At 39.4% G+C, this 24,795-nt stretch overlaps 2 protein-coding genes across 7 annotated transcripts in view; one reads left to right on the forward strand and one right to left on the reverse strand.

The window, feature by feature from the left end:
* pfkpa (phosphofructokinase, platelet a) overlaps positions 1-5,732 on the forward strand; it is a 107,352-nt gene extending 101,620 nt beyond the window's left edge. For 3 of the 5 annotated variants that reach the window (XM_048614710.1, XM_048614736.1, XM_048614717.1), the window contains 3 exons: positions 374-379; positions 3,831-3,936; positions 5,097-5,732. In XM_048614710.1, coding sequence (XP_048470667.1) covers positions 374-379; positions 3,831-3,936; positions 5,097-5,253 — 269 coding nt within the window. In that variant the 3' untranslated portion in view covers positions 5,254-5,732. The remainder of the gene's footprint in view (positions 1-373; positions 380-3,830; positions 3,937-5,096) is intronic. The other 2 variants (XM_048614726.1, XM_048614742.1) reach the window with 1 other exon arrangement.
* A 2,124-nt stretch (positions 5,733-7,856) lies between these two features.
* pitrm1 (pitrilysin metallopeptidase 1) overlaps positions 7,857-24,795 on the reverse strand; it is a 111,887-nt gene continuing 94,948 nt past the window's right edge. Inside the window, exons 20-27 of one of the 2 annotated variants that reach the window (XM_048614691.1) lie at positions 23,288-23,388; positions 16,818-16,947; positions 14,887-14,958; positions 13,047-13,156; positions 11,961-12,086; positions 10,847-10,992; positions 10,254-10,356; positions 7,857-9,262 (exon numbers count right to left, since the gene is read on the reverse strand). In XM_048614691.1, coding sequence (XP_048470648.1) covers positions 9,169-9,262; positions 10,254-10,356; positions 10,847-10,992; positions 11,961-12,086; positions 13,047-13,156; positions 14,887-14,958; positions 16,818-16,947; positions 23,288-23,388 — 882 coding nt within the window. In that variant the 3' untranslated portion in view covers positions 7,857-9,168. The remainder of the gene's footprint in view (positions 9,263-10,253; positions 10,357-10,846; positions 10,993-11,960; positions 12,087-13,046; positions 13,157-14,886; positions 14,959-16,817; positions 16,948-23,287; positions 23,389-24,795) is intronic. The other variant, XM_048614697.1, reaches the window with a different exon arrangement.

Genomic DNA, 24,795 nt, shown 5'->3' on the forward strand with positions numbered 1-24,795 from the left:
TCAACTGATGCAACTTCATTTGGCAGGAGGCATGATTTGATATAGGGCCAGGGAATGCTATAGTTTTTTTTTTAACTCGAGCTGGGAAGCACTGATCCTTTATTAAAGCCTGCTCAATTCAACAACATCCTCAGAACATACTCAACTAGGATTAATAGCTAAAATGTGTGGCCGTGTTGAATTTTAACATTTTAACTGCTAGGTTATCCTAAATTATGGTTTAGTTGAGTTTCCCATCAACATAAACTCAAATAGATGCTGTGTAAACCTGATGTTATTCTCTGGAAAGTTTGCGTGTCACAAAGTAGTTACGTTAACCTATCCCTTGCTTTGTCTTGTCTTGCATCCCTTGCTGACATCGTGGAATGCATAGATGAAGGTAATGGATTTTGTTTATTAATAAGATAGTGACACATTTATTAACTCCCTGCTTTATCTAAGCTATTAGAAGCTCATTCCAAACTTTACAGATGTTTTCTCCTTAGTCACTTTACATTTGAAGTTAATAATTCAATATTAGTGGTATCTTGATTATAGTTACTGTTGAAAGGAATTGTAAGCATCATGCCACTTTAAAACTGTACTTCATTCAAACAATTTAGTGACTTGGTTTTGGGGAAAAAAATCAAACAAATCAATAAAGTGAATATGCTAGAGAGGAACATATGCACGGTTCGTTGCCATTGAAGAGCTTGGATATTAATGAGAAAAGAAATTTTGTCAAAGCTTTTAGTCTTGCACTAATCAGGACAGTTCACAAGAACACCCTCTTTGCAAGACAGCCTAAATGAGGCTTGAGGTAATAGTTCACCAGGCACACTTACAATGCCATCCTGCGGTTAATGGCTACCCAGAACAGATTTTTTTTTTGCTGTATGTTGCACTGATGAAAGGCCCTAAGGCCTGGACTCTTAGGTGCTGAGAAGTGCCCAGTCCACCTCCGATCTCAAACGTTTGAATACCATGTGGAACTTGCTGTTTCACGCTGCTCCCATGTAGTACCAACACGAGTTGTGTTCATCTTTATTTGATTTTTGTTATAAATCATTGTGATAAGGAGATGAAAAGCTTTGACAAAATGCTTTTTTTTCCCCAGAAATGACTATTAAAGTACTTGACTGTGTATGTTACATTTTAAAACATTTTTCTTGTTCCATGAACACTTCTCTGTTCACTAATGGTGTTCAGAGATAATACAGGACTGAAATGATTGAACTTCAGTACATTTCTGGCATAGCCAAGTTCTGACCTTTTCAGAGCACCAGTAGCTGTGATTTGTTAAGTTCTCTGAAGTTAGCTGCAAAACTTTTACTGCTATGAAGAAAAGAAGCAAAGCGCTCCTCTGTCAGGAATGGTAAAATCACCTTAATTCATTCCTCCTTGGTGGGCTGCTTCTGCACTTAACCTCCAGTTATTTTCAACAATCCGACCATGTTGCCATCCATTGGATATTGTACAAAAGATAATAGCAGCAGCAGCTTTTAAGCAGAGCATGATTCTTAATTCCTAGCAGTTGTACGTTTCTTCCCAGTGTTGTGAAAGGACTTGTCAATATCATGTTATGGGCTTGATAGCAGCAAGGCTTCCCTTTTCAGTTAGACAAGACTGCGCAGGTCACTGAAACATTTAAAATCTTTTTTTTTCAATATGATGTGGTCAACTAGTCTAACATTTAATCATATGAACCACTCAATACCAATTCTGGAATCTACATGTCTGTAGTTTTATTTATTTTCAGCATGTACATTCAGGCAGATGGTGGTGTAGTGGTAATGTCACTGTTTTAGGAATCCATTCAACCTCCAGGCCAATGTTCTGAGGACATGGGTTTGAATCTTACTGTGGTAAATGGAGACATTTGAAATCAACTTTAAAAAAAATCGCTAGTCTAATGGTAACCATTGTCAATTGTGTTCTAAACCCACCTGGTTCAATGATATCCTCAAGGGAAGGAAATCTGTCATCATTATCTGGTCTGGCCGATGTTTGACTCCTATAGCATGTGGTTGATTCTTAACTGCCCTCTAGGCAATTATGGATCAGCAATCAGGGCTGGCCTAGCCAATGATGCCCACATCCCCTGAACTCATAAAAACATCACATCATTGAATGCTTTCCTGCAGTATTACAGTGGATATATTTTAGCCTAGTGTCTTACTGAAGACACAGTAGTGCATACACTTTATTTCCAGTTCAATTTCCCAACCTTACTGTGCTTTCTTTCAGTACTACCAGCCCCATTTAATTTCCAGTAAAGAAAGATGGCTGCTAGTCACATAGTTGATTGCAGGAAATCCAAAATGATTACGTTCACGGAAGATGATTTGACATTGGTGCTCCATCTGTTAATCAAATCTGAACAAAAAATGATCTGACTTCAGTAGTACCAAATGCAACGCACTCCCAATGTTATGTGACTTGCTGTCAAACTGAGCTATTGAAGTGCACCTGGATTCATACTGCTATACTGAACTCATTGAAATGAGTTCTCGTCAATAACTGCCCACTGGGCACTTCATAGTTCATATTTATATTCACTCTATATTTCATCCTACACAGACCCATATGACCACAGTCAATAACAAGCTGTCCTTTCTGCAGCAATGTTTTACTTCTTGCCCAAGATTGTTTCCTTTGCTCTACAAAATAGTACTTTTGAAAACTTCATCATTGACTTACTTCCATTTGTAGTCAGAAGCACATAATAAGGTAGACATTCTCTGCACCTATGTTTCTACTTTTGCTGTTGGCCATTATTACAAAAAATCCAATGATAACGAAAAAGCAGGTCAGCCCTCAGATATGTCACTTTCCTATTGGTTTACTGGATAACATCTACACCAAATATAAAATCTGAGTAAAAGTGTAAATGCAGGCAATTACTTGTTATGTACAGTATGTAGTTCTGTACAAATATATTTAAACTAACTGTAGAATCATATCACCCTACAGTTACCCCCACCAAAAATAAACTTCATATTTTAATGGTTAGAATTTAGTTTCTTACACTTTCCTTCCCGTCACTGTGTAAGGTACAGCCTCCTGTTTTCACATGCACTGCTCCTACTGATGTAGCTTATATTGAGATATTGAGGAGAGATGAAGTAGAATGGGGATATAATCTCTGGATTTGAGAAGAGATAAGAGGTGATCCACTGAAACATATAAGATTCTTGACAGAGTAGATGCAGAGAAGCTAATTCTACTGGCTGGACTGTTCAGAAATGGGAATCTCAACCCTAGGATATAGACTGGGACTTTTAGGACATGGGTGAGGAAAAATCTGTGTAGCTGTGGGAATATTTGGAATTGTCTGTCCCACAGGGCTTTGGGTGCTCAGTCGTTGAATATATTAAAGACTGGAGTCAATTAGATTTTCAGGCATCACAAGGATTGAGGGGTATGGGGATAAGGCAGGCAAGTGGATGAGCCACAGTCCATTTGAAGAATGAAGCAGGCTAACAGGGCTTATTGACCTTCTTTTCCTCATGGTCTCTCTCATGTAAAGTGAAATTATACTTCAGAACCACTGACTGGGGATAATGAGTATAAAATTCTGTGATTAAACTTTGTAGTAGTCCTCATGAGTAAATATGATTACAATGCTGGCTCTAGCAGTACAAGTTGTGAACACAGAGAACTTCTGATGATAACCATTTCCACAATATGTTGCTTACTTCAGCTACTGATGATGTTCCACACACCTCCCTTGTGTTTTAGCTACCTTTTGTTTTGAAAACCTCTTCCTGTTTAGACATACAAACTATAGATTTCAAATATAGGAAAAGTGTGGTTTGTTTGACTTATTTTGATTTTTAAAAATTGTGCAGGTCGAGTATTTGCAAACAGTGAAGACACTGCCTGCGTACTGGGCATGCGTAGACGGACCCTGGTGTTCCAGCCTGTATTAGAGCTGCAGGATGAGACTGATTTTAAGTAAGTGTGGCTATCACTTTTTTTGAGAGAGATTTCAGCTTTGTTAAAGAATCTTCCATGTACAATCTTCTTCCATTACCATAACATCATCTGATCCTGGGTTTGCCTCAGTCTATCTGCTGCTGAATCCTCATCCATGTGTTTGCTTGAGGCATTCCTGGCCAAACTCCCAAATCTCCACACAACATATATTTACACCCAACCAATCCTCTGTTGCCATTTCCAAATAGGCACCAAATTCTGTTCACTCATCACTCCATGCTTTCTGGGTTTGATTTTGAAAACGTTCTGGTTTGTTTTCAAATCTCTCCATGTTCTCACTCTTTGCTATTTTTGGAATCTGCTCCATGATTTATACACTCCTCCAGATCATTGTTTAAGGATAAGTAGTAAAACTTTTAGGACTGAGATGAGAAAGTTCTTCACCTGGAGAGTGGCGAGCTTGTGGAATTCACCACATAAAGTGATTAAAGTCAAAACATTGTGTTTTCAAGGAGATAAATACAGCTCTTGAGAGGTCAAGGGATATGGGGAAGGGTGAGATTAGAACTTGAGGATCAGCCATGATCATCTTGAATGGTAGAGAAGGCTTGAGGGGTCAAATGGCCTGTTCCTAGCTTCTTAATGACGAAATATTCCTGGTCCTTTTTCTGCTCCTGACATATGGTTGAGCTTTTTGGCCAATGTGTTGTCATTGAGTCATATATTCATTGTGTCATTGGCCATCATACCTGGTACAGTGATCAACTGTCTCTTTGCTCATTCTATGGCGTCATGATAATGGTGGAGCAAGGGATATGCTGGGTCACAAAGCTACAGACTGTAGTTGAATACAATGCTGATGTCCATTGGTACACATTCTTGTTTTATATTGCACAGTTATCTAATGTTACTCATTCTGTGTTAAAACATTTTAGAATGAATTGAGAATGGGGTTAGAGGAAGAGTAGGAGGAAGCTTATCTGGAGCATGAATGACTATTTGGCCCATTCTGTGCTGCAGATACTTCCTAATTATTTCAGAATTAGTTTACAGTTTGATGGCAGGTAGGTGGAAGGAAGGAAGGAATGGGGGAGCTTTAAAATGCAATATATCATTGATGAATGCTGGTTTGTTAACCAAATAGGATCTGAAATTCAAGATTCTGCTTTGCATTTCAGGCATCGAATTCCAAAGGAGCAGTGGTGGCTGAAACTCCGTCCACTGATGAAGATTCTAGCCAAATACAAGGCCAGCTTTGACGTGTCAGATGCTGGGCAAATGGAGCATGTCAACCGTCGCCTTACACAAGATCCTCACCACTTTATTGCTATTTAAAATTGAGTCAGAAAGACCCATCAGATATGCATCTGGCTCAAGCAGTCTAAGAGCCACTAGTTTGTAGGGTTCAGCAGAGAATAATTGTGACTTCCAGTTTGTTCTGTACCAGTTAAGTGTGTTGTACCACAATTTTATGTTGAAATAAAAGCAGCCATCCTGTAACTTCCCTACGCATTTGTTGTAGCTATTCCCCAGTTATCAGCACCAAGCAGGTTTACCAATACTGTCAATCCACACAAAATAAATCATCCTTCTTGCATGGAGAAAAAAAATCAAACATAATATATTGCTTTTCATTGCACAGCATTTCTATATTTATTGTGTAGATCACCTGTAGAAGGACAGTATAACTTTTTGAAAAAAAATTGAAGATACATTTATGTGACAGATGCAATGAACGTGGTGTAGTGAAGTGAATATATTGTTTATTTTCCTCCAGCTTCAAATAAAATTGCTATGGCTGGTCCTACAGAAAACTGTATCCACTGACTTCTTCCAATTCTGTACACAAATGAAACAAGATTATTGCTAAGATATTCTAAAGAATTACAAGTACCAGAGCAAGTTTTATAAACTTGGCTTGTATTCCCTTGAGCATAGAAAAAGGGGTGACCTGATCATCGTATTGAAAACGTGAACAGAATTTACTGTGTTTATCTCAATCTAGCCTCGAGAAGAGGTAACTGGGGTAGACTCAACAGAACCAGCTGAATCAGGCGCCATCCACCACCATTTGGGCAGCACCTTGGCTCAGTGGTTAGCACTGCTCCTTCACAGCGCCAGGGACCCAGGTTCAATTCCACCCTCTGGCGACTGTCTGTGTGGAGTTTACACATTCTCCCCGTGTCTGCGTGGGTTTCTTGGGGTGCTCCGGTTTCCTCCCACAGTCCAAAGATGCGCATGTTAGGTGGATTGGCTATGCTAAATTGCCCGTAGTGTTCAGGAATGTGTAGATTTGGTGGGTTATAGGGGGATGGGTCTGGGTGGATGCTCCGAGGGTCAGTGTGGACTTGCTGGGCTGAAGTGCCTGTTTCCACACTGTAGGGATTCTATGATTGATCCCAACAAATAGTCCTGCCCGCTAGCTGAAGTTGCAGCAATCCACTGGCTATATAAGGTATTCAAAAGCGTATGTTATCTTTTTTAAAAGAAACTTTTGATAAAAAATTCTTTCTATTACTAAAAATTAAATTTCATGAATATTATTAGACTAATTTATTCCAAAGGCTAAAGACTGGACTGAGCATTTTTATTAAAACCCATTATTGTTTGTGTTGATAAAATTAGCATTCCATACCAGGCTGGTATCTGATATGGAATACAACTTGCAGGTGATAGTGTACCTATACATCCACTGCTGTTGTCCTTCTAGTTGCTAGTGGTCAATGGTTTGGAAGATGTTATTGAAGTACCTTGCTGATTTGCTGCTGTGCATCTTGTACACGGTACATCCTGCTGTTACAGAGTTCATGGTGTTGAATGAACGTTTAATGTGGTGGATGGGTGCCAAGCAACCAGGCTGCTTCGTCTTGAATGTTATAGAGTTATACACCACAGAAATAGACCCTTTGGTCTAACTTGTCTGAGAGGACCAGATTTCCTAAACTGATCTAGGTCCCATTTGCCAGCATTTGGCCCTCTAAACCTTTCCTTATTCATGTACCCATCCAGCTGCCTTTGAAGTGTTGTAACTGTACCCACCTCATCTGGCAGCTCGTTCTATACATGCACCACCCTCTGTGTGGAAAAGTTGCTCCTTAGGTGCCTTTTGAACCTTTCCCCTCTGACCTTTAAACCAATGCCCTCTAGTGTTGTTACAGCTGCACTCACCCAAGCAAGTGAGGAGTACTCCATCACTCTGACATATACTTTGTAGTCAATAAACAAAATGTGAAAGTTTTGCACGTGCTGATCTTTGAATGAATTGTAGCAACCCTCATCAAACCATGAGCATAGCTCACATAAGAACTCATGCAGACTAAGCTTGAGAACAACCATCATACATACAGTGGGATCACACAATTTTATAAAATGGGAGATAATTAGTTCCATCAAAGCCTGCTCTTTGACCTATCCACTTTTAAAAAGTATATTTTTCCACATACAACAAATTTCATTTCAATTTGAGGCAGGTTACTCTGGGTACTAATGTTGTCCTTCAGGTTTTTTTTAAAAATGAAAACTCAACCTCTCCATCCACATTTTTTACATTATCTACCTGCAGACAAAACATCTTTTAAATGATTTATACCCACCAACCCTTTCCACCCTTTGGCAATCTTTTGTCACTAAACTCAAGATGATTGGAGTGACTTCTGCCTTGTCCTCCTCTCCTTTGACCACATGCCTGGCATTCCATGTTGAACCTTGCTCCAGCTTCGAACTAGCGACTAATCAATTAATGACTAGCATTAACCTACTATCTCAATGAAAGCACAGAAATGTCTACTGCAAACAAAGTGCCAGATGATCTGTGGAGGCGAGTGAGGTCAAGGGGAAAGGGTCTCCATACCGAGAGGGAGGGTAAGGAATGAGAGTACAAGTACGGCAAATGAGACATAGTCGAGGGCCCTGTGAACCAAATTGAAGACAAATTGCAGTTCAGATTGATGAATATATTAGAAGCATTTGTAAGGGATAGGACATTGTCAAATATGATCGAGAAGAATTTAACAGATGGAACATTCCTTACAGGAAGTGTAATCAAAGTAACTGTTGAAATCAATGGGCACTGACAATGATTCTGCCGCTGCCATTTACAGCCCATTACCATCACACATTTCCAGCAATTTCAGTTTTTGTTGCTAAAGCTTAGCAGGTCTGGCAACATCTAAGAAGAAAATCAGAGTTAGTGTTTTGAGGCCAGCGACCCTTCCTCAGAACCCCCAGTTCTGCCAGTCCTGATGAGCTTTTCCAGCAAATTCTGTTTTTGTTTCTGATTTACAGCATCTGTAGTTGTTTTGGTTTTTGCCATCACACATTACACCATCTCTTTTGACACAAGTTCTCCTATCTTCCATCCAATCACTGACTTTCCCTTTTGTTCTTTCTCTGCCTTTGTCTGAAAATTACAAATTCAGAACTGGAAAAAATTAAGATGCCATTGACCTCAAACATTAGCTGTTTCTCTCCACAAGTGCTACCAGATCTGTCGAGTATTTGAAATACTTTGTTTTTATTTCAAATTCCAACACTTGCAATATTGTGCCTTCATACTGGAGTATACAAACTAGATTCAAATGGTCACCAGGGTTTGAGGAGGTTTAATGGGCACATTGAGATCAATTCATCTTATATCTCCTACTGTAAAAGTTTAAATCTGGATCAGTATAATACAAAGCTTCTAAAATACAGATTTTGACAATCACCAATTACAATGGCTCATGCAGACCAGCTGTCTCAATCTCATTGGAAACATAATACATTTGCCGTTGTGCCAATAGCAAATTTAATGTCAAATTCTATTTAATTTTTTTTGAGGGGGATGGCGTTTGCTCTACATTTATTACAAAGAACAAGATACAATTAACACTTGCATCATAATTGATAAAAATTCAACATGATTTCTTTCTTCAAACTCATACTTAAAATAACATCTTCCTGCTATTTCTTCAAGTATTAAATTGGTTGTATACGCCCCTACATTTTGTCAAGCATTGGATGCACAGAATTCATATTTACTCTGGTTTCAGTACAATTGAGGTATCAAGCATTTTCAATTCTGCCTCATTCACAAAAGCACTGAACAGTTTCAGAATGTGGAACACTGCTGTTTACCAACTTCGCCTCCTGCATAACATTAATGGGAGACATTAACATTTCAGCTGAATCCATCCTTATTCTGTCTTCAGTGTAATTTCAGCAGAATGAGGGGATGATATCCTTGGTCAGTTCTCCCTTTACTTTAACATATTACCTCTGGACCCAGGTAGGATCTCGTGCAATAGATTCATTCTTAGGTCCTAAAATTGCAGTTCCCCACGGGCTGTGTCCAGTTGTCAAATACCTGATATATTGAAAAGAAATTAAAAATAGGAACATTACTGAAAATTATTTTCTATCAATTGATTACTACAAAACATGCTCTTTGGTTAAATATCACTGTTACCGCAAATCTGTACACAGATTCCCTCATTCTCAAGGTTATTTAACTTCAAGATAAGAGAAATAGATTCAACACTGACCTACCTCTGTAATAATTCACTTTTGAACAAATGGAATTTCCCTCTCTTTATCTTAGCTGCAGTCAGCATCTGGCATTGAGACAATAATTAAGGGCTTCCAGAGTGGCACATTGCCATAAAGCCACTTTCTTCTGCATCACAATCTGAAGACATGCGCTTGAATTCAGGCTTCAGCTCAATTAAAAGTCAGGTTTTTAATTATCTTTATTGCGTATTATCAGTTAGGACACAAAAAACTTTAAGAGCTTTTAGCATTTCTGTAACTGTCATCAAAAGCTTGCCAGGATATGCCTACTGGATGTTAATTTCACCTGGCTTGTCTCTCTAGTTCCTACCCATGGCACCTCTTTCCCCCACTCTGTGTCTAAGTCCCTCCAGCTACCCAAATTCTCAGTTGTGTCATTTTAATCTCTGCTGTTTTCCATCTTATTATAGATCCTTTTTGTCTTTTTTCCCTCTCCTTATATTCCTCTTTTCTGGCTTATAACGTTTATATCTTTAATTTTTATCACTTGAAACAGTAACTTTGTTTTCTACTCCAAAGACAGAACTGACCTCTGATTATTTGCAAATACTTTTTGTCTCTATTTCAGGTTTCCAACATCAACATTTAAATCCTTATGCAAAAGTAAAATAAACATTCACACTAGCTGAAAAGAAATCACCAAATCAAATCTGTACAAATTTTGTTTGAATCACATTTTGAAACATAAAGCTTCCAGGGTGCACTAACTTGTGTTCCAGGAAAGACACTAACACAGTTTTATACCATTTTTAGAATTTTGATTAGCTTTTATTTTAAAATCTACTCACTTGTTGGCTACTCCCACCAAACTATCATGATCAACAGCAAAAAGCTGCTCTCTATGTTTCTGCTTCATTTCATCAGAAATACCATATAGAAAACGGTCCAATCCTGTCGGTGAAAACAGAATTATTTTCAAAAGTGAACTGATTTTCAATTACAAATGGCCATTATACAGGGTTATGCTTTTGCTTCTCATTTTTACTACCAGTGTTATTAATGATCCTAATATTAGTCTTTCAAGGTTGGAATGGCACTCATAATTCTACAATGCACATATTATGCAAGGTCTCTCACAGCTGGTTAGATCTGCTGAGCTATTGCAAACACATGGTATTCCAAATAATTTTTCCACCAAGAATAACATTGTAATCAAATATTCTGTTGGAAGCACATGCAGACAAACATTCAGTGTTAAAACCTGGTAATTAACTTTAACTGGCACATTCCTGTCCATCAACAGCTTTCAAAAATTCTCCAAATTTAACATGTCACAAATATTTTTGCTTTAAGGGAAATCACTATTATATAGACATTGCCATCACTGTCTCCTCTCTCCACGAACTAAGTATTTGTGGCTTAGGTAACGCTTCAGCCTTACCTTTGTTTGATGGGGCTACAGGAGCATCCACAGTTGAAAACACAGACAGTTTAGCTTCATCAATATCTTCTTGTGTAAATTTTCCTGCTTTTGCCCAATCCACACTCCTTCGAAATGCAGAAATTGTGTCGAGAGAATTTGGATCTCTGGAAAATTTCATTCAAGGAAAATAATCTCACATCATCTATTTTAGTAACATTGCTTATTTTGCAGTATATTTCATATTCTATAACCGAGCAACAGTTCCTTGCTTAAAAACTGAACATTACTCACAGACAATTTTTAGTTCCATGTATTGCTGTACATTTCCATTCTTTTTCAGCATTGCAGAAAACTAGCATACAAGGGCAGTTACCAGAACACGGCCTTGAGAGGGTGCCTTGACCAATGACACTCAGTTTGGTAACTGAGTACACAAGCAGCAGGGAGTATCCCTATCAGTAGTATATCCATTAGAGTTGGCAATGTAGTCAAGTTGGTGCATTTTGATAGAGGTAAATGTAAATATTTCACTGAGAGTTCATTTTGAAGAAATAGTGGCCTTGGTTGGCAACCTCTGCTGGACTTTCCATAAATGACTTTTGTTTCTTATCAAGAAGTGAAACTATAATGATATAAAATACATCTGAGAAACGTATAGCAGAGCAAGGTTTCAGCAAATTTCAGGAAGGGTTAGGCAGATATTTTAAATTTTTGAGGGGTTAAGCCTAAAAATTCAGACAGGTGGAACTCACATAAATTGATATAACTATCTAATTAAAGGACAAGATTAATAACTGCAATTAATTGACAAATTAAAAAAAAACTAAATCTCCATTTAGGAATGGAAAGTTGCTCCAGCAAAGAGCTACTGATGAAGTGATGTCGACCGTCTAATCTTTTGTTGCAGATTTCAATAGTTACTTTACACTTTCAAATCTGGACAGGGAACAGATCAAAAGATTTGTCAATACTCGACAGGGTTATTGAAACTTTTATAAAATGTGAAAAAGGGCCATATATTTCTACATATTGACACAGGAGCTTTCAACAGCTGGGAAAAGTTCACAAAAGTTTGATTATTTCATTATGTTTCGTACTATTCTAAATTGTGAACTGTAACTGATGTATGTACCTGTAAGAATAAAATGTAAACAAGCCACTGTGGTTTAGCATGGCACCTCCTCCATATGCACCACCTTTCTCCCGAATCTCCCGGTGAAGGAATTTAGATGTCAACAGCCGTGCAAGAACAAGAAGACTATAAATAAAAAGTAGTTAATAGCACATATATTGAAATGCAAACGCCAGCCTACTGCATTTGACAGAATATAGCACCCTCACCAATCCTTCATATGAATAATGGAAATAGTGGTAATACTCTGGTGACGTAGCTCACAGCCATGTTTGAATTTTTTTTCCTTTCATACCCCCAGCCTCTTAAAGAGAAGCAAGGATACATTAGATAGGTCCAGTGCAGTAAACTATAATAAATTAAATTCTGCATTAACAACAGATTGTAAATATGGCAAGACAACTGATTCAGTGGTTTATCTTTGACTAAACTTTCCCACTCCTGTTCTTAGGCCATAAAACACAATTAAATAGGAAGCAGCTCTATTTGGAAACGGATATTAGAACCACCCCATCAATTAATTCATTACCTCCTCTACCAATCAGGACACTTTTCTCCTAAAGTTGCTGACTCAGGTTAGGATAGAGTTGCACTTAAGGACATGAACCTGTGCAATGTCCATTCTCCATGTCGATTGCAATCTGGCTAATTTTATTTAATTTGGTTAATTTTATTACTAGTTGAAGCTAAGACATTCATTTCATCAGATAGTGAACTCAGATGGTGAATTTATCTCCAAAACTATCAGATAGTGATGCTGTTAATTTTACACTCTGCCCCAAACGTACACATTCATTTAAAAACAACACGAGCAGCGGATTCTAACGCCACGCCCCTTACTGAGCCAACAGGAGTTGATGTTCATTTCATGAGTTTCCCAGAGTGTATCTAAGATAGGTAACTCCCCTTCAGTGGGAGATTTTTGAAAAATTTCAAAGATTCCATATATACATAAACTAACTGTTTGCTTCCTATCTCCCTCATTAGGTTTTGGTCCTTAATCTGATCCAAATTCAGAGCCCAATGTGAAATTGCTACTTGATATTTGAGACAAATGCATGGAATTTAACTTCAAATGTAACTCACCTGGGAAAGTCTGGATTCATGTAGGGCACTGTGCGAACACATTCACTCACATAATTCACAGGGAAGGGAAGCTGGAAATGTGTCTTCATTTGACAAGCTTTGAAGCTTGACTAAGACAGAAGAAAAGCAGTAAAATTTCAACTAACTTTTTGAATGGTCACAAGAAGAAAAAAAAGTTCTGTATTTAGAGGAGACATGAGCAGTCAGTTTGCTAAACAATTACACTTTGAAAAGGTTTGTAGCTCGGGTTGTGAATGAGGTTGCAGACTTGCTCGCCAAGTCGGTGGGTTTGGTTGCAGACATTTCGTCACCCTGCTAGGTAACATCGTCAGTGTGCCTCTGGTGAAACGTGTGTTCCATCCTGCTTGTTATTTATTTGCCTCAGTTTGCTGGGGTGGCTGGTATTACTTTCAGTTTTGTTTTTCAACGGTTTGTATAATCGGCAAAATACCCTTCCTGGACGTAACGGTGGAATGCAAGAACAATGGAGAACTCCAGACTAGCGTACACAGAAAGACAACACATACGGGCCAGATTCTTAATTACACCGTCAACCACCCCAACACCCATAAATGGAGCTGCATTAGGGCATTATTCAAACAAGCCACAACACACTGCAGCAACCTGGAATTGCGCAAAGCAGAACAGGAGCATTTATACAGAGTTTTTAAAAGAAATGTATACCCAAAAAGCACAATCCACCATTATCTCCGCTACAGATCACAGCAAGATGATACAACACGGCCAGACACACGAGTCACCCCATCGTACATCAGAGATGACAACAAAACTACTCAGACCCCTAGGTATCAGGGTAGCACAAACAAACCAACAACCACCTTGCCACAGCTACTAACGAACGTAAAGGACCCCAAACCCACAATCAATGCAACTAATGTAATATACAAAATACCATGCAAAAACTGTGAGAAACGTTACACAGGCCAAACTGGAAGAAAACTGGCAATAAAGAATACACGAACACCAACTAGCCACCAAGGGACACAACCAATTCTCACTGGTCTCAATACACACAGACAAAGGAGGACACAAATTCAACTCGGACAATGCATCCATAATAGCACAAGCTAAACAGAGACATCCCAGGGAATTCCTGGAGGCCTGGCATTCCAACCAGAACTCCATCAACAAACACACTGAACTGGACCCAACATACAAGCCACTGAAGAACAAAACCGGAAGTAATATCAACCACCCCAGCAAACAGAGGCATAAAAATAACAAGTGGGACGGACCACAAACGCTTCATCGGAGGCGCACTGACGATGTTACCCAGCAGGGTGACAAAATGTCTGCAATCAAACACACCGGCTCAGCAAGCAAGTCTGCAACTTCAAACAATCACACAACTTGATATCTCAAGTCTATAGAAGATTTTATTTCTTAGAAAGGATGAATACTACAACAAATAAAATATAATATTACAGAATGGCATAAATTCAAGATACTGTTTTAGAAAATGAGAGAAAAATTGTATGTTCATAAAACACCTTGTTAAAACACCCTTAAACAAGACAGAATCACAAGAATGCCTAATGTCAAAGGGGCAAAAGAAACAATATATACTGAAAAGAGTGGGCTTCCCTTCTGAGATTAGGTATTCTTGCGGTTCTGTCCTATTAGGGGCAAAATGAAAAGCTTCAACATCAGGTCTCTCTTTTTTCAGTGATAAATAATGGATTTATACATGAATTCTGAGGGCAGTTCTAATAATATCATCTATTGTATTCAGAGATTTTTGGTATCTATCTTGGTTACATTCAACAGTGTCAGAGCTTCTCTTATTTACTGTGACTTTCAAAGCTATATTAACTCTTACAAACACTATCTTTTTGGTAGCTTCTGAACCTCCAGATACTTCACTTCCAGCATCTTCAGGATTGAGTGGTTTCTGTAATGAAATAAAGTTTAAATAATACTTAAGCTTTCAAATGGAAACTTGAAATAAAGGAAAGCACATAGCACTCTGGAGATTGTACATGCTGTCTTTTGTCAATACACGTACTTTGGAAAGAATGGAGTTCTATATCCAAAAATGATCTAAAATTTGAAATATCTAATCACCACTTGCTTTAGATTTTTTGTTTCAATCAAGAGCCTACTTTTTAGTAAAAACACTATTGAGTAAAGGAAATGCACTTCACTGTTTGTGAAATTAAGCTGGCTAAATAGGGAACTAACATATTGCCTAAATAAGACCATTCTTTGGATTTACACACAGGTTGCATCAGTAGTGATTATTCATCCATTTACGGTCAATGCTCATTTCTCAACAATAGAGGCCCAATTTCAAACATTACACTCAATTACCAAACTTGCTCAAACATGAGAATTATTAAGTTACAATTTCTTATCAGAAAGCCATTGCAGAACTTTATTAGAGATAGAAGTGCCCAAGTAAATGGCGGGTACTTTTCCATGAATAAAGGCAGTATATTAGGCAACGTGGATTTTTTGACAATACTTCAACCAGGTGGTCATTACAAATTTTTATGCTTAACTTCAATATATTAACTTGATCAGAACTGCAAATGGTGGATGTGGGAATTATAAATTTTCTGTTGGGTTCCAGAATGAAACTTGGATGCCAAAATAAGTTTTGTATCATTTGTAAAGAAAAATTTAATTGAGCTACTGTAACAACAGAAGGCTAAAAGTACAGGATATTGACATTCACTTTGACTTGCAAATTCCTTCCAAGAACATCACGTAAATGGACTGAAACTTCCCATGGGCATCGGAAATAGATCATTTCTTTCAGCAGCGCACAAGAGCTGGCTTACTAATTGGCTAAATCAATGCTTGCTGCCCAATTAAGGATGATAGGCAGAACAAGGAGACCCCAAAGGAACGGCTGGCTGGGAACTCTGCCAGGAGATGAGTGCACAGCAGAGTAAAACAGAGACCTAGAGTGTGTGCCTTAAAACAGAATCATTCATTAAAGAGTTCAGGGGGCATAAGAAACACAAGGCCCAGAACTGTGCAGGTCCTGAGTGTGCAGGCATACCAGGGTCTGCAGTAGCTGCTTGGGTCCTCCAATTTCCCGAGAAGCTATTTTGAAAGCTTTGTGGGGCTCCTGACATGCTGGAAATCTTGCACCACTCTGAGAAAATGGATCTCAATTGCGACTCAATTCCCTCCCCACATTCTGTTTATTACGCTGGGGAGCTTTCCCACCTCATTCCTGGTCCTCCCACTTCCAAACTGCCAGGGACCTTATCCCTAATATTGTCATTCTGTTAGCCACTATGGGTGCCTGGGCATACATAGTGCATATCAAATTAATAACTCAAATGGTTTCCACAAATTTAGAATCCTGACACAGCAGAAGCTCTGGATCCATTAAAATTAAGATGTGCCATTTGGTGAACAGTAGCATTCCCCTCTCAGGCAGTATACAAAGCACAAGTAACTAAATTAAACATTCTTGTTAGTGGGCTGAACAAGAAGATGGCATTTCGTGTAAGGCTTTTACCATTATAAAAAAAAACTGATGGGTAAGAGATGATTGCTAATTTGAGGTTCTACTGTCATCACAAATAAGGGAGAAAGGACTGTATATATACACTTTCGAAAATGAAGCAAATAAGTAAGCTCTTGAACTTCAATGTCAAAACACAGAACCAAAAGGCACAAGTTAAAATTCAAGTCATGAGCAAGCTTAAAAGTCCCTCTGGCTACAGAAGGTAGGACGTTATTTTATCATTGAACCCTGAGCTGATGGGACTTTCAATGCTCTTAACATAGTACCTCAGTAACATTTGAACGGATAAGTTTCTTGTCTTTCTTTTTCTTTCCAAATCCAGGAATATTTCTTATGAACTTCTCAACTTCCATTGACACATCTGGAATTGCTTGAGGGGTAGCATTCACCGCACATCTATCACAAGACAGTTCAAATTAATGAAGCACATGCAATAATTTGGTTTTCGCTCACTGATTTAGAAATAGGATCGATATGAACTGTACATTAATTGCATTGACTTGAAAAACCTATGATATTTTCATAAATAATATTTACTGTAATTTCAGAAACACAATGGACTCCTTTACAAGGCAATAAATTAACTTTTACCTAAGCTAAGAAAAACCTCATCTACATCTTCCTAAAAAAAATGCATATATTTAAAGGGCCTTTGTTTTTCTAGTTGTCAGTTGTAAAGCGTGAAACTTTTAAACCTGTTTGTATCTTCACTGCAATGTTTCCACTGTGAAGTAATTTTGTAGACTAAATTGTTGCCATAATGACCGACAAAAATTGCAAAGACAGAGACTATTCAGTCCACTGAGGCTATGCCAGCTCTGCATAGAACAAACCAGTCTGTTGCATTCCACCTCCTCTATCCCTGTAGACTGCAAGCTTATTTTCATCAAGTCGAATTTCCTTTTGAAATTATTCATCTAATCAAATGAATGACTTGAAACTGATCTTGAACTTAGTTAAATCTGTCATAGTCTTTTACGCCTCTATCATATGCCCCTGTACCTATTTTTACTTAAGGAAAATATCTTCAACAATCTCAGCTGAGATCTCCCATCCCTGGAACCATTCCAGTTAATCTCCTCTGTGCCATCAAGGTTTTGAATATCTTTCCTAAAGTGTACTGACCTGTACTGGCTGTAGCCAAACAGGCTCACCATACTTCCCTCAGAGATAGTAAGAACTGCCGATGCTGGAGTCAAAGATAACAGTGTGGAGCTGGAAGAGTACCTGCACTCACCTAGGACCATCCCACCTACCTTCCCCAGCCCCAGCCCCACCCCTCCACCTCTCTATTTATTTCCCAGTTCCCTTCCCCCTCCCCCATTTCTGAAGAAGGGTCCCAATCCGAAACGCCAACTTTCCTGCTCCTCTGATGCTACCTGGCCTGCTGTGCTCTTCCAGCTCCACACTGTGTCATCACCATACTTCCCTGCCTTTATACTTCATATCACCAATTATGAAGCAGAAATTCTCATATGTTTTGTTCTCAATATACTGGTTACCTTCGAACAGGATCCCATGGATCTATTCATCCCTCCATACTATTTACAAGCTTATTGGCACAGTTGCATGACACTGACCCTCCTACTCATACACTACTGTTTTGTTGTCAGCTAGATAATTTGACAAACATTTTTCTTAAAAAAATCAAAAGTGACAACATTTCCCATAGCTTTAATAAAACCAAAAGAACTGTAAATCAGGAACAAAAACAAAGTTGCTGGAAAAGCTCAGCAGGTCTGGCAGCATCCATGAAGAAAAAAAATCAGAGTTAACATTTCAGGTCCGGTGAACCTTCCTCAGAACTGATGCTGGCTGGGAAAATGTCAGTTTATATGCAGAAAATAGGGATGGGTTTGGGTAGGGATTAAAGATAGGATAGAGCCTGGAATTGCTCAGCTTTTCCAGCAACTTTGTTTTTGTTCACCATATCTTTACTTTGCATCAGCCCCCAAAGTTTTCTGTTACTACATCAAAAAAATTCAGTTACATTAGTCAAGCAGTATAAAACTCTTTTGCAAATCTGTGCTGGTTCGTTATTAAATCAAACTTCTGAGTGCCTATTAATTTTATCCTTGCATATTGTGATGGATCAGATCAATCCCCTCAAACTATTCAGAAGATAGTCTGCACCCTACCTTTTCTTATATTGAAGGTAAACGCAAGGAGAAAAGTATATCAAAAGACAATTCTGAAAGCAAGAGCGAGAGGATCAGCTTTCGGCAGTAAACAAGCCTGGGAATAAAGCAGCTTTCACTTCTTCAGGATCCTAACAGCAACTGCTGAAAGCTAAACATAAAATCTATGTTTCTGAGGGTGAACTCGACCACACCCATTCCGGCTGCTTCTATTGTTCCATCTTTTAAAGGAAACACCCAAGGCTTCACAAGTTGTTTATCTTCTCATGGACTGCTCACCACCTGTCCCCCAAATCTCTATAAGAAACCAGGATAAAACACACCTCTTAAAGCCACAGCATTGTCACAAGTGTTTCTAAAATCTCACTCCCACTGAAGTTAAAATGACTGGTTAACTGTTGCTAAGAATGTCCTAATATCTTTTCACAAACAGGGACATCAGAATTGCTACTCTCCAAACTCTCCAATGTTTTGGGAATGTTGTGGCGAGTCCTTACACTACTTGCAACCCAGTTTTTCTTAGCAACTTAGGATGTAAGCCACCCACCTAGAACATATTAAAGACAGAGATAGCAGGAACAGCAGATGCTGGAGAATCTGAGACAACAAGGTGCAGAGCTGGACGAACACAGCAGGCCAAGCAGCATCAGAGGAGCAGGACAGCCAGCCTTTTCAGTGCATTCTGTCCATTAATTTTCACCCCAAATGGAAACTCTACCGTTCCAACTTCTATTAATAGCTTATCACCATGCAGTTCCTTAGTGAACACTGCTGCAAAGTACTCAGTAAGTGAATCAGTCTTGTTCTATGCCTCAAAGTAGGATTGTCACCTTTGCCCACAACTGGCTTCTCTTACCTGGACATCTGACTACAGAATATGACTTACATGCTGGTTGAAGATCTTTGAGCTTGCTTTATACATTAACTGCTGTCTAGTTCTCATTCTCAACAGAGACTTAAAACACCTCACCAACAGATCGACCCACTCCATACACTCAGCACCGGAATTCCTGACAACATCAGGAACATAAAAATCGACAAGGCAGAAATGATGGTATCCTTTGACATTCTGTTCACCTCTATCGACATGACACTAGCAAAGGAGATACAGGCCACATTATTGGACAACCCAAAAACACAAACCTCCAATGAAACCATCAGCAAGGACAACATGCGAAAATTACTAAACCTATGCCTTACCACACACTTGGTCTTCAATGGCCAGGTCTCTGAACAAATTAATGGAACACCCATCTCAGGGCTCATAGTAGACGCTGTTATGCAAAGACTGGAGCGCACACCCCTCCCCCAAATCCAGCCTGAACTGAGTTAGAGATATAGACGATACCTTCATAATCATTAAACAAGCAAAGTTAGAAGAAACACACCACCTTATTAACAGCATATTCAACGGGATCAAGTTCACCAGGGAAGAAGAGAACAACATTGAACTCTATCAGAGATAGTAGGAACTGTAGATGCTGGAGAATCTGAGATAACAAGGTGTAGAGCTGGATGAACACAGCAGGCCAAGCAGCATCATAGGAGCAGGAAGGCTTACATTTCAGGCCTAGACCCTTCATCAGAAATGGGGGAGGGTAAGGGGGTTCTGAAATAAATAGGGAGAGAGGGGGAGGCAGATAGAAGATGGATAGAGGAGAAGATAGGTGGAGAGAAAACAGACAGGTCAAAGAGGCAGGGATGGAGCCAGTAAAGGTGAGTGTAGGTGGGGAGGTAGGGAGGAGATAGGTCAGTCCAGGGAGGATGGACAGGTCAAGGGGGCAGGATGAGGTTAGTAGGTAGGAAATGGGGGTGCGGTTTGAGGTGGGAGGAGGGGATAGGTGGGAGAAAGAACAGGTTAGGGAGGCGGTGATGAGCTGGGCTGGTTTTGGGATGCGGTAGGGGAAGGGGAGATCCGCCTCCCCCTCTCTCCCTATTTATTTCAGAACCCCCTTCTCCTCCCCCATTTCTGATGAAGGGTCTAGGCCGAAACATCAGCCTTCCTGCTCCTATGATGCTGCTTGGCCTGCTGTGTTCATCCAGCTCTACACCTTGTTAACACTGAACTCTAGACGTAATAGTGGAACGAATGAGCAGTGGCGAATTCCTTAACAGCGTATAGAGAAAGACTATACACAGACCAAATCTTGAATCAGAACAGTGACTACCCCAGCATCCACAAACAGAGCTGTGTCAAGACTCTTCAAATGAGCGATAACTCACTGCAACAACCCAGAGCTGTGCAAAAATGAAGAGGAACACCTATACAGAGTCTTTGCTAACATTGATTGTCCTAACAGCTTCATCTGCCGATGCCTGGCAAACAAACAATACCAAGACAACACTGTACGCCCAACACACTGGCCACCCTTCCCTATGTTAGAAACACATCAGAACTGACTACAAGACTGCTGTGACCTCTTAGAATAAGGATAGCCACAAACCAACAGCCACATTTCGCCAGTTACTCTCAAAGGTGAAAGACCCCATACCCATGATGAGCAGGACAAATGCGATATATAAAATACCATGCAGCAACTGTGAGAAACACTACATAGGACAGACAGGCAGAAAACCTGCCACCAGGTTAATAAACACCAACTCGCAGCAAAACGGCACGACCAACTCTCCCTCATTTCAATACACTCCGACATAGAAGAACATCAATTTGACTGGGACAAAGTTACAGTACTAGGGACAAGCGAGACAAAGACAAGCACGAGAATTCCTGGAGGCCTGGTTTTCAACCACTGATGCAATTAATAAACATGCTGAAATAGACCCCATCTACACACTACTATGGTACAAATCCAGAAACATGACTGCCCACCATGACCACATAAATTCAGAGCGAGTCAGAAGAACTGAGCTTCAACGGAGGCTGCACAACAGCACTGATGTTGTCTCCTAGAAGGGAGATGAAATGTTTGCTTGCAAACCAGTCAGCTCGGTGAACGAACCAACAACTCCAGATCACCAATGCTTCAAGACAAGTCGGCTTGTCAGTCTTTGCCCACATTATTTTGTATCGAAGTTAGCCCTTCTTCAAATTTTGGATGTTTCTACTTCAGATTTCTCCTTGCTCTTTTACTTCATTATTGAACATTATGTTTGTATTCACTAATGTTTCCCCACAAACACTTGGTTCACTCATGCATCTCAGTCCCAGTAAAAGATCCAGCAATGCCTCTTTAGCAGATAGACCAAAAGCATATTGTTCCAGGCAGTTCTCCTGAACACATTTCTCTCTCTGTTATCCTTTACAATTACTTATTAAAATATCAATTGGGATAAAGTCCCAAAAATCTTGCACATTTGATTTCCCTCCAGATTTTCTTTTTTCTCTCTCACTTCATACTCTGGTACTGGGCTTATACCCTTTTTTGCTTCTCAAGTCTAAGCAAGCGGTTTCGGTCATTGTCCACTAAAAACCTTCTTTCCAGCACTACCCAAAATTTTCTCTAATTTGCCATCCCATTCCACCATTTTTCCTTCCTAATATTTTCTAAACAATTTATAACTTCAAATATTAAGCCTCCAGCGTTCACCATTTTACAGGCTGATTTCTATTACTGCTACTATGTGGTACTCCCATATGGCTACTTCTGCTTCTAGCTCAACAACCTTTGTTCACCATGAGGTGCAATTACTTACATGCATTCTATAACTGCACTTACTTAGTTTTCTCCAATCTAAAACAGTACTACTCCCCTTTCTGGCAATATTGATGTGGAGATGCTGGTGTTGGACTGGGATGGAGAAGGTCAGAAGTCGGACAACACCAGGTTATGGTCCAACAGGTTTATTTGAAATCACAAGCTTTTGGAGTATTTGCGATTTCAAACAAACCTATTGGCCCATAACCTAGCAATATTGAACATTCATATTTCTTCATGCACCTTATTCCTCATTTCTACTTCTCTACGTTGATGACACCCTCCTGTCAATTTATTTCAAAGCTTCCCTAAGCACACTGGTGGATCTTCCTTCTGTCCCAGCCCTAATGAGGTGTAACCTATCCTTTCTGAATAAGTGCCTCCTGTCACAGCATTGCTCCCAATATCCCAAGAATGTGAAGGCCTGCCTCCTGCACCACTTCTCATACCTTGCAACGATTCTCCCCGATTTCCTATCTTCACTCATTACCACATGGCACTGGGAGGAACCCAGAGAAATTTACCTTTGAGGTCCTACTTTTTGGCATTGGAAGCATGAACATGATCACTGAATTGTAAGTGGACTATTGCAATGCCAGAGCCAATACAAATATATGGGATGTATAGGTAAAAAGATAAATAAACTACAAAGGTCAAGGAATGAGATGACATCCTTGGGATAAAAAGTGATGATCAATCATATACTATATGTTGTGCCTACAGGTAGTTCTAGTGGATGCTGTTTAGATAACGTGAACTTACTGTAGAAGTATAGTGATTTCTCTATAATCCGATTTTCTACAACGCAAGATCACGCAAGAACACAACTATCGAGTTATAGGAGAACTACCTGTATCAGAATAAGCCAGAGTACAGCAAACATAAAAGGTGCTTTATTTCAAAGGTTGTGTTTTTAAATATAAATAACTATAAATAACTCACCTCATGTTTTCATTGCTCATTAAGTGCGTCTTAATTCGAGGTAGTTTACGGAGAACAGTCAAGAGTTCAGGCTTTTCTGCAATTCTTTTCATGTGTTGCACCTTGGAAAAAGAATATTTTGTACATGGTCAAGTTTTTAGAAAGTCGCCACTACTCAAAAAAAGTTTCTGGAAATGCTGCATAAAAATTAAGAAAACTAAGGCAGGGAATTTTATAAATGATTAATGAAAATTAGGGATGAGGGTGTGGAGGTTTAAGGCAATGGGCACATCTCTTCGTGAATCTTTGCATCTGCTCTCACAAACAGAACATATGCTCCATGGAGGAGGCAATGGCCTAGTGGCGTTATTGCTGGACTGTTAATTCAGAGACCCAGGTAATGTTCTGGGGACCCGGATTTAAATCCCTCCATGACAGATGGTGGAATTTGAATTCAATAAAAAACTGGCCCCAGTGAGTGGAGATTCAATGACTGTGAATCCATTGCCAACTCCTGGAAAAACCCATCTGGTTCACAAATGTTCTTTTGGGAAGGAAACTGCCACCTTTACCTGGTCTGGCCTATATGTGACTCCAGAACCATAGTAATGTGGCTGACTCTGAACTGCCCTCTGGGCAATTAGGGATGGGTAATAAATGCTGGCCTAACCAGTGATGCCCTCATCCCAAGAAAGAATAAAAAAGAAAACAGACAAGAAACAGTGAAGAAATTTTCAGCCAAGAAATAAGAAGCTGCAAGTATAAAAAGCTGAAGTCTAACGTTCAAGATCCACGGTGTCTCTCTGAACACAGTTCAACCCACAATAAAATGATCCCTATCCCACAGCCAAGCTCACTGACATCACACACCATTTCGAACTAATAACAGCCAAATACTGCAGATTGTGCATTTGCGCATTTCTGTTCTGTCACCCTAATCATGTCTGCTACATATTTCACTTGAGCATTTGTGCATACTCACTCTTTGCACCACCTGGACGTTGCATTTAGACAATTCAGATCTTTTCACAGAAAATGATGAAAATTCAGACATTGGTGTTCACCAATCAGAATATTGGATGGGGAAAACAATGAAGGAGAAAACGAAATACGATAAATCACAAGGCCTGGATCAAATAAATCTCAGGCTACTAAGTAAAGTAAGGGTAAGAACAGTGCAAGTTCAGACCATCACTTTCAAATCCTCCCTGTGCTGCAGGAAAGAGTTGGACAACATTAACGAAAGCGAAGGAAGGCAACGCTCGAGTGATGACTGGCTAGTCATTCCAACACCAATGGTCAGCAATACATTTAAGGAAACCCAAAGTATAAATTGCAAATTAGAAAAAAAAACAGATTAACCAAGGACAATTTGCACAGATGTGTTAGGGGAACGTTACAGAAACATAGAAGATAGGAGCAAGAGGTTGCCATTCTTCACGATCATGGCTGATCATCTAGCTCAATAGTCTAATCCTGCTTTCTCCCCATAACCTTTGATCCCATTCGCCCCAAGTGCTATATCTAGT

This window comes from Rhincodon typus, chromosome 2 (genome assembly GCF_021869965.1).
Source record: "Rhincodon typus isolate 14 chromosome 2, sRhiTyp1.1, whole genome shotgun sequence".
NCBI lineage: Eukaryota > Metazoa > Chordata > Chondrichthyes > Orectolobiformes > Rhincodontidae > Rhincodon > Rhincodon typus.